General features: G+C 41.4%; 1 protein-coding gene across 11 annotated transcripts in view; it reads left to right on the top strand.

Annotated features, from left to right (window-relative positions):
- The window catches only part of TRIM9 (tripartite motif containing 9), a 131,095-nt gene that overhangs the window by 70,850 nt on the left and 45,613 nt on the right, over nucleotides 1-14,632 (top strand). For all 11 annotated transcript variants that reach the window (XM_087421706.1, XM_087421709.1, XM_087421668.1 and 8 more), the window contains exons 4-5: nucleotides 5,372-5,482; nucleotides 6,603-6,756. In XM_087421706.1, coding sequence (XP_087277832.1) covers nucleotides 5,372-5,482; nucleotides 6,603-6,756 — 265 coding nt within the window. The remainder of the gene's footprint in view (nucleotides 1-5,371; nucleotides 5,483-6,602; nucleotides 6,757-14,632) is intronic.

Raw genomic sequence — 14,632 nt, forward strand, 5'->3', positions numbered from 1 at the left:
TGGTCATCTTGCTTCAGGACGTGATGGGACACATAGAAACTCCCCCCACTGACCAAAAGGACTTGTGAAGAATAAATCCTTCAAGTTTGCATCTGGAAAGTACTTGTACCTTAAATAGAAAAAAAAAAAAAAAAGAATTACCTTATACTTAGGGGAAATTGTTTTAAACTGTGATGGGAACGTATAGATTATATTTAAGAAAGAATTTCTTGACACTGGAGAGAGAAAATGTTAGTATTTACTTAGACTAAAAATTCATTAGTGATATCTCTCTAGACCCCATGATGAGAGAAAAGACTGTGAGGAAAAGTATTCATTAAAAAGAAGAGACAAAGAAAGATTTTTAAAGAGCCACATGTAAGACAGGTGAATGGAGGTGGAGGAAGGATGTCAAGGTCAGAATTGGATAAAATAATTAAATTCTCCTTAATTAACTTCAGTTCTTGCTGCTGGTTGTATCACATGAGCTGAGTGGAGGAGGAGATTGGCCTATTAGCGATGGGATGAGAAAATGTAGTTGTGGGTAGGCAGAATAAAATTTTGCATTTGTGTTGTATAAGCTATCGTGGGTTGCTCTATGCTCCTGAAAAAGTCTGAGAATTCAAAGGGACACCATGGTCCGTTCTCAGATTCTCCTTTCCCAAATAGGTGTCAGTGTCGTATCCTCACCCAAGAAATGACCTTTATAAATTTGCCACTTAAGAAAATAAAACTGTTTGAATGATGGATAGGCACTTGCCACCCAGAACAGATGGTGACTGCTGATAAAATGCGAAAAGCCTTCTCTGAAACCCTGGACTACATATTAATTCCTTGTCCCATGAGAGCTGATTTAGGCTTTAAGGCAGATGAATGCAGGAAGATTGTTTCCCAGTCCCTATTTGTGTCATTCCTGCAACTTGCATGTTTCCTAAGGAAAAGAACTCTTGAGTTTAGCCAGCTGCAAATATGGTGCCAAGGGTTTCTCCAGAGCATCAGAGCTACCACACAGAAATGTGGATCTCAAAGAAAAAGCAACATGGCCTGGCTTCCTAGGAATCGTTTTCTATGAAAAATATAATGTAGAAATAAATACTAATAAGAAGTGGTAGAAATAACACAGGATGAAGAAGGCAGCAAGTAAGAAAGCTGATAAAAACACTCAATTAGAGAAAAAATATTTATACTCTTAAAAGATCTAATTAACTGGCTGATTCCATAATATGGGATATCTTGCTAAGTTAATTCAGAAACTAGAAGTCAATTACAACACACCCAAAAATGCTTCTTCTGGGAACCATGAAGTTTAGTTTTTAACAGTGATTTTATCACAGGCTACTGTGGTCATTGTGAAATGGTTGATTAAAACGTAAAAAGATGGACCAAAATCCATTGTGGCAGCAGTGGGAGTTGAGAGCCAGGAACCCAGGGATATTGAGTCCTTCCAAGAAGCTTGAACTGTGGAATATAGGAGCCCGTGAGACCCCCACTGAAACTCCTCACTCTTTGACAGTGCGACAGTCAAGCTTCTTAGGAGTAGCCGGAGAGCCCAACACTTGAACAGCTCCTTTGGCACCAGATAAACCTTGCCTGAGAAGGACATTTATAGAAGCAGACATAGAATTTTATGAGGCCTGAGTAATGTATTTATTTCAATACATTTAGGTCATAAAATTATCATTGAGCTGAATGCTCTGGAAAGTAAACACAACAATCTAGTCTATTTTGCCTCAAACGCAGACTCACTTTGGGTTGGGTTACTGTGCTCAGATCTGGTCTGTGCTGTTGTTCAGACTCTCAGTAGCAGGCAATGATGCATGGTCCTAGGGCAGAAGCCATGTGGGTAGGTAGTGGTGACTGCTGAGGTTTCTGCTACCTAACAGTGTTGGTGCACTGGCTGCCAAAATACAGAAACATTTCATGGAACAATTTAGTTAAGCCTCATATAGCGGAGAGGAGTAGCATATTAGCTGTAGGGCACCTTCTTGCGTTTTTAAATGTTTTACTTACGGGTGATTTTTGTTCCCCTGAGAAGCAGAAACTTAACCTTCTGTTTACCTTCTGATTAAAAATTAAAATAATTTGCACTCCTTGAGCCCAGACTGACAGGTGGTGGTGGTGGTTTACAGAAACATACTAGATGTCAGAATAAAAGAAACCAACCTGTGAATTTTAAATTTGATCTCCCTCGCCTCGCCAAAATCGCAAAACAAATAATCTTCACATCAAAATTGGTTTCTTTCACCAATTCCAATAGAGATTTTAAATCCTACATTTTATTTTTTATTTTAATTATATTAAAAGTTATAAAGCAATAACAAATCATTTGTCAAAAAATTAGGAGACTGCAAATAGCCAAAACAATCTTGAAAAAGAAGGACAAAATTGGAGTCCTCACACTTCCTGTTCACAAAACTTACTACAAAGCTACCATAATCAAAACAATGTAGTACTGGCATAAAGACAGACACATAGACCACTGGGATTGCATAGAGATCCCAGGAATAAACTCTCACATGTATGGTCAAATGATTTTTGACAAGGGTTCCAAGGCCATGCAATGAGGAAAGGGCAGTTTTTTAACAAATGATGCTGAGAAACCTGGCTATCCACATGCAAAAGAATGAAGTTGGACCCTTACGCAACACCATACACAAAAATTGACTCAAAATGGATCAAAGACTTAAATGTAAGAACTGAAACTATAAAACTCTTAGGTGAAAATATAGGTCACACGCTTGACGACACTGGATTTGGCAATGATTTCTTGGATATGACATGAAAGGCACAGGCAACAAAAGAAAAGATAGACAAACTGGAATTCGTGAAAATTTATAAACTTTGTATATCAAAAGACAACAACAAAAAAACTCAATTAAAAAATGGGCGGGACTGGCCCCGTGGCTTAGCGTTTAGGTGCGCGCGCTCTGCTACTGGTGGCCCGGGTTCGGAGCGCGGGCGCGCACCGACGTACCACTTCTCCAGCCGTGCTGAGGCTGCGTCCCACATACAGCAGCTAGAAGGATGTGCAGCTGTGACATACAACTATCTACTGGGGCTTTGGGGGAAAAAAAAGGAGGAGGATTGGCAACAGATGTTAGCTCAGGGCTGATCTTCCTCACAAAAAAAAAAATGGGCAAAGGACTTGAATAGACATTTCTTCAAAGAAGATATACAAATAGCCAATAAGCACGTGAAAAGATGCTCAACATCATCAGTCATTAGGGGAATGAAAACCAAAACCACACTCAGATACCAGTTCATATCCATTAAGAGTGGCAATTATTAACAAAAACAAAAGCAGAAAATACTAAGTGTTGGTGAGAGTGTGGAGAAATTGGAACCCTGTGCATTGCTGGTGGGAATGTAAAATGGTGCAGCTGCTGTGGAAAACAGTATGATGATTTCTCAAAAAATTAAAATAGAATTACCATATGATCCAGCAGTTCCACTTCAGGGTATATACCCAAAAGAGATGAAATGGGGACTCACACAGATATTTGCATACCCATGTTCATAACTGCTTTATTCACAATAGCCAAAAGGTGGTAGCAACCCAAGTGTCCATTGGTAGATGAATGGATAAACAAAATATGGTATATACATACAATGGAATATTATTTAGTCTTAAGAAGAAGGAAATTTTGACACAAGATACAACATGGATAAACCTTGAAGACATTATGCTAAGTGAAATAAGCCACTCACAAAAGGACAAATATTGTATGATTCCACTTATATGAGAGTCCTAGAAGAGTCAAATCCACAGAGACAGAAAGTAGAATGGTGGGTGCCAGGGGCTGGGGGCAAGGGGGAATGGGGGGTTATTGTTGTATTGGTAGTACAAAGTTTCAGTTTGGGAGGATGAAAAAGTTCTGGAAATGGTAGTGGTGATGGTTGCCCAACAATATGCATGTATTCAATGCCACAGCATTGTCCAATTAAAAATAGTTAAAATGGTAAATTTATGTTATGTATGTTTTATCACAATAAAAAAATTAGAAATGAACACTAGCAATAATGAATGGATGAATTGTCATAAATTAGGAAGAACTTAAATGTCTAAAAATAGGGGACTAGGAACAGTTAAATAAATTATGATAACGCAGTCTGTGGGGTATTTATGTAGCTGGTTATATTTATTGATGGTGGCAACATGGAAAATGCCTATGATATAGCGTTAAGTGAGAAGGGGGTAAAATTATCCCATACTGTGATTGCAACTATAAATAAATCTAGCTCAAGGAAAAAAACTAAAAGGAAATATCAAATGCTTTAAAAATTTACATTAGAGTGATGAGATGATTTGTTTTTTTTAATCTATTTTCCAGTTGTATTGCAAAGTGGATATAATAATCTTTAATGAAAAATAAATTTACAATAAAAAATGAAAAGAAGGAACAAGGAAACATTTTAAATTATAATTAAAACTCCTTTTAGTTATTATCTGTAAAATTCAGAATACTGGATATTTTTGAGGCTTTGCAAAGTAGTATAAATATCAAGGACGTGAGTGACTGAGGTTCCTAGAAAACCCTTGTTCAACTTTGTGCTTCAAAAACCACATAAGAATTTGGGTCACTGAGCAGAGGACACAGGATGAACATCTCTGAAGAAAGAAACTTTTCAAGGACCGTCACGCGTTTGACATTGGGCAGAGACAGCTTCCCAGAACCAGAAACTGCGTGTTGAGAGGAGGCCTTTCTAGGGTAGAGCAGACTCACAGCTTGGCAAACAGAGCTGCCTTTTAAACTGCTCTCCAAATGAGGCAGTGATTGAGTCCAAGTGGGTTATTCTTAAAACTCAGTTCTGCACCCGTCTTTCTCTGGCCTACTTGTCGTTAGCTCATTGTCTTTCAGCAAGTTCCACTTCTACCCACACCCCACCCCACCAAGAAAAGAGAATCAGAACGAGAAAGGAATTGGGTTCGGATGGTGACATCTGCTCCTCAGCAGGGACAGGCAGAGGGCGGGAGAAGGTGGGTGACTGTGTCCCAGCAGGAGCTGCAGCCGCCCCTTGTGTTGCTCAGCTCCTTTACATATTCTCCACGACCTCCTGCTTAGAGCAGCTCATGGTTGTCAGCTTCCCAGAAGAGGGGAGTGGGGACCTGTGGAAGGTGTCCTCTGAGGCCCCAAGTAACCAGCTTCCCAGGGTTCCGACATCTGGTGCCTTTCTCACGGGTCCTGTTGTTATAAGTCCCTGTAAGAGCCGTTGTCCAGACTGTCCTCCAGAGCCATTGTCCACAGCAGACATTGCCACAAATATTCTCATAAATTTAGTTCCATCCCATGATGCTCTTGGATTCTGGTTTGAAAAACCTTTGCAAAGTCCCACTTTGCTTCTTTTCTGCCCTCTGCCATTTTGGACCGTTCTGTTCTCTCTTCACTCCCAGGTGGTTCGAGATCAGATCTCTCACTGCACTGTGAAATTGCGCCAGACCACGGGTCTCATGGAGTATTGCCTGGAGGTGATTAAGGAAAATGATCCTAGTGGCTTTTTGCAGGTAAGCATCAGTTAGTTTCTGCTTTGGATTCTCAGTGTCCCATGGGACCAAGTCTACAGGGCCGAGGCCAGACATCCACTGGCCCTGGCTGGGCCTGGATCCCTCCATAACAGAACCTCCCTTCACACTGTGGTGTGTGTGTGGGTGTCTGCTAACCTCCACCGACTTCCTGGAAGTCTTTGCCCCCGTGTGTTACAAGATTGAGACGTGCACGGGCTTTTTTGTTCTTGTGTTCAATCATGAAAACATAATTCCATGTAAGTTCCTCCAAAGCCGAGTTATTGCCTTGCCTAACAATTGGGTCCTTTTCCACTAATATCTCCTGGACAGTTTTCTCAGCTAGAAATGTCTAATATGCAAGGTTTCTACCTTCTTGACACCCCTTACGGGCCAGTCAGTCAGTGATTTCCCAAATAAAGTGAAGTTTTTTCATTCCTTGGATGTTTCATGATTTTTTCAGTGCTAATTGTTTTAATGGGATGCTATGATGAGTGCTGAATTTTACTTAAGTTTTGATCCCAATGATCAGGGACCTTTTATTAAGGAATATGTAAATCCCTTACATCTCACCTTCTACCAAACTGGACAGGAGGGACTAAATATAAGTAATGAAAGAGTTCTCTACCAAAGAATAGAGTGACACATGAAGATGAGGCCCTGAAAGTGTGAAAAATTCCATTTTACAGATTGTGATATGCAGCCTCTCTAAACTATTTGATAAAACTCATTTCCACATCTTGACAGGCCACCCACACCTCGTGTTAGAAACTTAGGGTTGTTGGTTCTAGTTGGATTAACTAATCGCCGACATATTATTTAACGTTGTTGGCTTTTAGTTGATCAGTCGTGAACAGCATGATCATACATCCAGGTTTGTCCTTTAGAGCAGTTAACGGCTGCTAATTATTTATAGTGCCCCCTCTGGCTCACAAAAGTGTCCATATTTGAGTGATAAATCATGAGCCACCCTCATCCTAGCAGGCTCCTCACTGCCTGCAGGGAGATGGGGAGGTTGTGAGTCAGCAGGCGGTCTGGGTAACGCTCTGGGAGAGCCAAGGAGCAGTGTTCTGTGTCCAGTGTGGTGTTGTGTTTCTTAGGCTGTGGTCTTTAATGTGATTAGATTTCTGACGCCCTCATAAGGAGAGTGCACCTGACTGAGGATCAGTGGGGGAAAGGCACGCTCACTCCCAGGATGACCACGGACTTCGACTTGAGTCTGGACAACAGCCCTCTGCTGCAGTCCATTCACCAGCTCGACTTCGTGCAGATGAAAGGTGCGTGCCCACATCCCCCCAGTCCCAGCAACAACCCAAGGGGTCCTGGTGCTTGAAGCAGGATAACAAGGGGCCAGACCACAGCAAACAAAGGCAGCTGCCAGGTTTATAGATCACCTGGGAGGTGGGAAGGTAGACACACACACGCCTCTGGGTAATGTTACGCAATCTAGAGTGGCACCTGTCTTACCAGGAGCATTGAAACACCCCCGTAGCTGTGTCCTCCACCTCTCAGACAGTCAGATCAATTCAGATAAACTCAGTGCTTGCCTCCTTGAGAGTCTTAGAGATTCCACATGCTCAGCATCAGAGAATAGCTGACATTAAAAGAGAGAGAGATAGAGAGAGCATCACTGTACATAAATAAGATCTTGTGACAGAAAGTCATCCAGAAATACTGATATAAATCAAGGGAGTTGAGAACTGAAAGCCTGGCTTCCACGTGGATGGAGATAGTGAGGAAACCGCTGAGCATGGATCAGAAGTGGCTCGCCACTTCTGGTTGGGAAATGCCAGCCTGGATACAGGTGGAAATGGAAATCTGAAATAAACGTGAACTTTTTAAATTTTTGGTTTATGTCATTGAGGGATATGGCAAGATCTCTTTGAGATTTTGGGGTGGCTGAGGGGAAGTATAAGTACTTAAAATTATCTTAAGGAAAATAACTCTTTCAAAGAAAAATAAAAACTCAAGCCCACCGTGCAATGATATTTTTATGGCGGTGTAAGTGATATCCATTTGAAAAGTATTTCTGATCTTTTTTTTAAATTCTTATTTTGAAATAATTATACATTCCCAGGAGGTTGCAACCACAGTGAGGAGAGGTCCCGTGTACCCTTGGTCCAGTTCCCACCAGTGGTTACATCTTGCACAACTGTCATATAAAGTCAAAACCAGGACACTGACATTGGAGCAGGTGTGTGGATAGTTCTGTGCCATGTGTCACGTGTGGATTTGTGTAACCACCGTGGCAGTCAAGACACAGAACTGTCATCCCCACAGAGACCTCCCTGGTGGTGCCCAAGACAGTCACAGCCCGCCCCTCGCACCACCAGCCCCAGGCCGGCAACCACTCATCTGCTCTCCATCACTATAGTTTTGTGCTTCTCTGATCTTTTTTAATACTGAAGAAACTGATTTACTCTTTGATTCTCCCAATTCAAGCATCCACGTAATAAATTACTCCTGGAATTCAGTGCTTTAAAAACGTTTTTTCTTAAGAACAGTCTATGTGCTTCCTTTTATCAGACAGAGAGAACCATATAACCCAGCAAGTCGTAGTGGTCACATCGCACAGTAAAACTCATTCCTGTATCCCGTGCTAGTACTTCTCTCATCATTTCAATGGATTTTTGCCTCCTTTATTTCTAGTTTTCTCATTTTTTCTTTAATATGTATTGCTTTGGGATGATACCGTAATTAACTTTTGAGGTAAGCAGTGTATAGATGGTAAATAAAAATGCTTTGTTGTAGTAACAGAAATGGTTAGCATTTCTTGACTGCTTTCCAAACTGACACTCTCCTAGGTGTGTTAGGTAGATTAACTCACTTTATTCTCACAACTCCAGTGGGCATCTGAGGAAACTGAGGCACAGGAAGACTGGGCCACTCGCCTGAGCTCACCCAGCTGGTGAGTGGCAGGGCCAGGATTCGAACCCAGGAGCGTGGCTCCAGAACCACACCTACAACTGCCAGTTTGTGCTGTAAAGCCGGTGCCTTACTAGGCAGTTTCTTCAAGGAATAACTGAATTCCTCCCTTAAACTTAAGAAATTTAGTTTTTTTGTTGCAGCAGTTCCTTCTTACTGTTTAAAATCTTTCTTTCACACCTACATGGTACTTGTGAAATATAGCCATCCGAGTGGTGTGTAGAGCCCTGAGGAAGTCCCCCTCCATCAGCCCCTCTCTCTGCACCCAGTTCTCTCAATGAGGTAAAATCATTGAAAGGTTACATCACAAGTAGCTCAGAGGAGAAAATCTGTAGCAAAGGACAGTGGGAGGGCTTTTGGAGAAAAAAATGAGGCAACCCACTTAGCCTGGGTGATGGAGCAGAAGGAGGGCCAGGAGAGGACGGAAGCTGCAGGGCTTGGAATGCTCCCCCGGCTGGAGAACCGGCTCCTCCCCATACACTATCGTTCTGAGTCACGTCCATCTGCCCGCCTCGGAGTCCAGGCCAGTCGGCAGGATGGTGACGGTTGTGTTGGAGTGAACAGGCCTTCACCTGGTGCAGGACCTGCAGGTTCACAGGCTGTGCATCACAGACCACATTCCTACAGCATTGTCACTTGGCCGTTTAGGGCCGCACACAGAATTAAGCATGGACACGGCTGCTTGTACCTGCCTTCTGTAAAGTCTGTACACACAGCAGAGAATGCCATGTACTCTAGAGGCCAAAATGCAGAATAGTCACAGCACAAATTCACCTGAAACACAGAATTATCCTGAACAGTTATTTATGAAGTTATTGTAACAGGCCGTTTGGTATAAGACTAGATTGTTCAATTTTCCTTTTCAACACTTCATCTTAATTTAATTTACTTCTGATTAGTATCCCTCTGTAGAGTTAATTTGTGCTTTGCTTTGTGCTTGTTAAGTTTAATTAATTCAGTGAGAGCCCAGTCCTCTAGAATCTGAATAATTTTTTTCTGTCAGATGCTTGCAATAAAGAAAAAGTCAAAAGGTCGTGAGGCAACGGAGCCTGATTGGCTGTGGTTCAGACTTCTCCTCCTAGCCCCTTTGATGTCTGTAACATACACACAACTGTGCCTGGCATAGTGTTAGCCTTTTTATTAGGATATTCATAGTCAGTTTAATAAACTGCACTTGCACGGCTTGTCAGTAAAAATATGTCAAGAAACTGCACCCCAAAATCCATGTACAAATGGCCAGGATTTAAGTGGCATTTGGAATGGTGTTAATCTGACCATTGTGAAACTAACAATATGTGAAGTTCAATATATATTTTCTAATTGTGCTAAGTGGATTAGTAGAAAGTTAAAATATTTTCAGTTACTTAAAATATGCATTTAAAGTTATGACTCAAACTGACAACTAAACTGTTTACTTCTAGACTCAAAATTTGACCATTTCTTTGCTTTTGAAATTTCACCTCAGATGCCTTTTTTTTTATTAGAGAAGATAGGTCTGTTGCTGGTCTTTAAATATTTCCACCTAGGCCAGCTACTGTTCAGCTAGAATGTGTTGCCTAAAATTATTCTCTTGTTAGCTAAGGATTTAACTGATTACTCTTTCTGATTCCACATCACTCTCATCAGTTGAGATCTGAGTGGAGAAGGCTGGTCCCGTCTTTGCTTAAACATCCCTAGATTGTAATGACATGTTTTCTGCATTTGATTAGAAAATTATCTTACCTTCTTTCCAGACTATTGGGAGTGGTGTTTGATCTCTCAGACTTTTCTTTTATAGAAAACAACAGATTAAGCTTTGTTTTCCGTTTTTATTAGAGAGTAATCAAAACATTTTTTCCTTGATTCTAAATTGGCATTATCAGTTCTTTCCCAGGTCATGGAAAGGAAATTTTAAGATTTTTTTCCCTCGTCCATCAAGGGCTCTGCTTCTTGGCTCAGAATAGATTTCAGATACTACCCTTGCCCAGAGAAGCATTACCCCAGAATTGTCTCAGTACACAAAGTATGCCAAGAGTCGTCAGCTGGTGCTGAGATGAAATGCCAGGTGTTTATGCTGAAGCAGGCTGAGACCATGACCTGTCCACCAAGCCTTTTAGCACAGAGACCAGTGGTGTTAATCCCTCACGGGCCTCTACTCACCTAGGGACACGTTTGTCTTCATGAATTCATGTTGACTGTAAGAGCCCAGACTGTGCACCAAGGTCGTGGGCAAGGCCAGTGTGATCTAAACAGACCCTCCTGTAAGTCATGGAGAGAGAGCGCCAAGCGGTTTGGCAGAGGCGGGGATGAGCACACGCACCGACCGGCACGTAATCTGTTCACGGTTTGAGGGCCTGAAAGGCATGTCTTCAAAACCTGTGTTCACATTTATCCTCAATGGTGTGCTAGTGATGGCTTTCCAGAATTGGCTTGTCGTTCCTCTGAAGTCTAAACCCTCCTCAGATGCCGTTTGCATTGTTCAGCCGCTATAAAAAGGAACAACAGTCCACAAAGGAACCTTCGGAGAAGGTGACTCCATAAAAGGACATCCCAACCATCATAGCTGTTAAGGTGAAATATTTCACTAATCTGTACCAGCACTTCTTGGGAAGCTTTGTCGTTCACATGATGGGAACCAAAGAGAAACTTTCCTCCTGGGATCAGGCACGGGGCTTCCCTCCAGCACTGGTACTGGGCAGCATCGGGGGAGGCAGCCTGATGCAGCAGGGCCCGCGGTCCTGGGCCTGCCTGTTGGCCTCAGATTCCAGCCCTGCCACCGACCAGCTGTGACACCTTTCTGTGTTCAGTTTCCTCATCTGCAGAGTAGAGGCGGTAACAGTGCCTACCTGGGGGGTAGTTGTGGAAGTTAAGTGAGTGAACGCACGTCGACCTCGCCCCACCCTGTCGGGCTTCTGGTCACTTCTCCATATCAGGGGTGGGGGGGTGGGGCTCTTGCTCTTGCTCTCCTGTCCTTGCCACACACCTGTTAACTCTCACAGAGGAACTCTGGGTGGTGGTGAGTGTTCACAATCTGAAGGATTGGAGAAAGAAATTACACAAATGAGAAAAACGTGAGACATAATTTGAACTAGAATGACCTGAAAAAGATGACATTTGAAAGCTTTGATATAACGAGCCACTGTTGCAGGATTTAACTTTGAGCCGAGGATCCCCCAGACCCCTTCGGGGAAGTCGGGAAGAACAGCTGCCCTGGTGTCTAAGAGAGAACTTTCAGCCTGAAGCTTTATTTCACAGGCTGAAAGGATGCAGGTACTGGAATTCTGATCCAGGACCCGATCCGGTCAGGAGAAACGAGTTCTTTAGGAAAAACAAAAATGTCCAGGAATGATCAGGAAAGTGTTAAGATTACGAGAGCTGCGGCCGCCCCGGCCAGAGGAGTTCTTTCTTAGAGTGCAGTCCAGGACCTGTGATGCTGTCCACGTCCAAAACGCAAGTGTGAACTAATGTGAGAATACTTCAGAGTGTTGTGGACCATTTATTTTATACCTAATACAGTGAAACAGGGTAACATACACCCACTGTAAAATCTATTTTTCTAAAATGTCAGCCTCGGTCTTTGCTAATGAGGCTGTAGTTTTGTCACATTCGTATTTTATAGGCAACATCACTTTGGGGTAAATAAGCAAAAGGAAAAAATAATTCTCAGCATATTGAGAAATAGATTTAGACACATGCATATGTCTCTGGGTTCCTTCCTTCCTTCTCTCTCTCTCTCACTTTGATTTTTTTGCTTGCTCTATTTGTTTAAACCTGGGGCAATATTAAGACCTGAAGGTTAGTGAGTGGTTAGACTTTTTTCTCTCCTTTTGGTCTTTTAAAGTGTACCCGTTGAGGGCTTATAAATGAAGCTCACATGGTTTAATTACACATGACACCATGTATTTCAATTAATCTTTTAATTATACCTATTCTATACAGGGAAATTTCAGTTTCTCAGCAGAAACATTGCAGGCATTTGTATGATTCAAGTTGAAACTATCTTGTGATCTTATTTTTTTATTTTGAAATTGGTGAAATGTAGACTTGCCTGAAACATAACCAAGGGAACATGAAGACTGGTAGAGGAATTAATGAAATAAACAGCATCCGAGGAATTGTTTTTTATGGTCTGCTCTAACTAATAAGGACAGCTAAGAGCAAATATACCCAGGGAGAATCATTCCATGTCTCTGGAAGCCCTTTGAAGATTATTTTTCTTAAACTTTTCATATTTTTCATGTTTTTCTCTACAGTCAGTATGTTACAATGTATTCTTTTTGTGTTTTGTTTTGTTTTCCCAGTATAAACAGGCATTTTTTTTATTGTGAAATTTTTGTTGTACGTTATTGTTTGTCAGTCACCATATAAGTGCATCCCTCCACCCCTTGTGCCCACCCCCCAGCTCCCCTAACCCCTGGTAACCACCAAACAGTTCTATCTGTCCGTGTGTTGGTTTATCTTGTACGTATGAGTGAAATCATGCACTGTTTGTCTTTCTCTTTCTGGCTTATTTCACTAAACATAATACCCTCCAGGTCCATCCATGTTGTTGCAAATGGGACGATTTTGTCTTTTTTTTTATGGCTGAGTAGTAGTCCATGGTATATATATACCACGTCTTCTTTATCCAGTCATCAGTTGAGGGACACTTGGGTTGCTTCCACATCTTGGCTATAGTGAATAATGCTGCAATGAACATAGGGGTGCATAAGCCTCTTTGGATTGTTGATTTCAGGTTCGTTGTGTAGATACCCAGTAGTGGGATAGCTGGATCATACGGTATTTCTATTTTTAATTTTTTGAGGAATCTCCATACTGTTTTCCATAGAGGCTGCACCAGTTTGCATTCCCACCAGCAGTGGATTAGTGTTCCCATTTCTCCACAGCCTCTCCAGCATTTGTTGTTTTTTGCCTTGGTGATTATAGCCATTCTAACAGGTGTAAGATGATATCTTAGTGTGGTTTTGATTTGCATTTCCCTGATGATTAGTGATGTTGAGCATCTTTTCATGTGCCTATTGGCCATCTGTATATCTTCTTTGGAGAAGCGTCTGTTCATTTCCTCTGCCCATTTTTTGATCGGGTGGTTTGCTTTTTTGTTATTCAGTTGTGTGAGTTCTTTATATGTTATGGAGATTAATCCCTTGTCAGATACATGGTTTGCAAATATTTTTTCCCAGCTAGTGGGTTTCCTATTCATTTTGATCCTGGTTTCATTTGCCTTGTAGAAACTCTTTAATCTGATGAAGTCCCACTTGTTTATTTTTTCTTTTGTTTCCCTTGTCTGAGTAGGCATGGAATTCAAAAAGATCCCTTTATGGCTGATGACGAGTAGTGTACTACCTATATTTTCCTCCAAGAGTTTTATAGTTTCAGGTCTCACCTTCAGGTCTTTGATCCATTTTGAGTTAATTTTTGTGTATGGCGAAAGAAGGCGGTCTACTTTCATTCTTTTGCAAGTGGCTGTCCAGTTTTCCCAGCACAATTTATTGAAGAGACTTTCCTTTCTCCACTGTATGTCCTTAGCTCCTTTGTCAAAGATTAGCTGCCCATAGATATGAGGTTTTATTTCTGTGCTTTCAGTTCTGTTCCATTGATCTGTGTGTCTGTTTTTGTACCAGTACCATGCTGTTTTAATTTACCATGTGCTTTGTAGTATGTTTTGAAGTCAGGGATTGTGATGCCTCTAGCCTTGTTCTTCTTATTCAGGATTGCTTTAGCTATACGGGGTCTTTTGTTGCCCCATATGAATGTTAGTATTTTTTGTTTTATTTCTGTGAAGAATGTCCTTGGGATTCTGATTGGGATTGCATTGAATCTGTAGATTGCTTTAGGTAGTATGGACATTTTAACTATGTTTATTCCAATCCAAGTGCATGGAATATTTTTCTATTTCTTTATGTCATCATTGATTTCACTCAATAATGTCTTATAGTTTTCATTGTATAGGTCTTTCACTTCCTTGGTTAAATTTACTCCTAGATATTTTATTCTTTTTGTTGCGATTGCAAATGGGATTATCTTCTTGAGTTCTCTTTCTGTTAGTTCATTGTTGGTATATAGAAATGCAACTGATTTCTGTATGTTGATATTGTACCCTGCCACTTGGCTGTAGTTGTTGATTGTTTCTAATAGTTTTCCAATGGATTCTTTAGGGTTTTCTATATATAAGATCATGTCATCTGCAAACAGCGAGACTTTCACTTCTTCACTGCCTATTTGGATTCCTTTTATTCCTTTTTCTTGCCT

The sequence above is a fragment of the Ceratotherium simum genome, chromosome 3 (assembly GCF_057802395.1).
Source record: "Ceratotherium simum simum isolate JZ-2026a chromosome 3, ASM5780239v1, whole genome shotgun sequence".
NCBI classification, from domain to species: domain Eukaryota; kingdom Metazoa; phylum Chordata; class Mammalia; order Perissodactyla; family Rhinocerotidae; genus Ceratotherium; species Ceratotherium simum.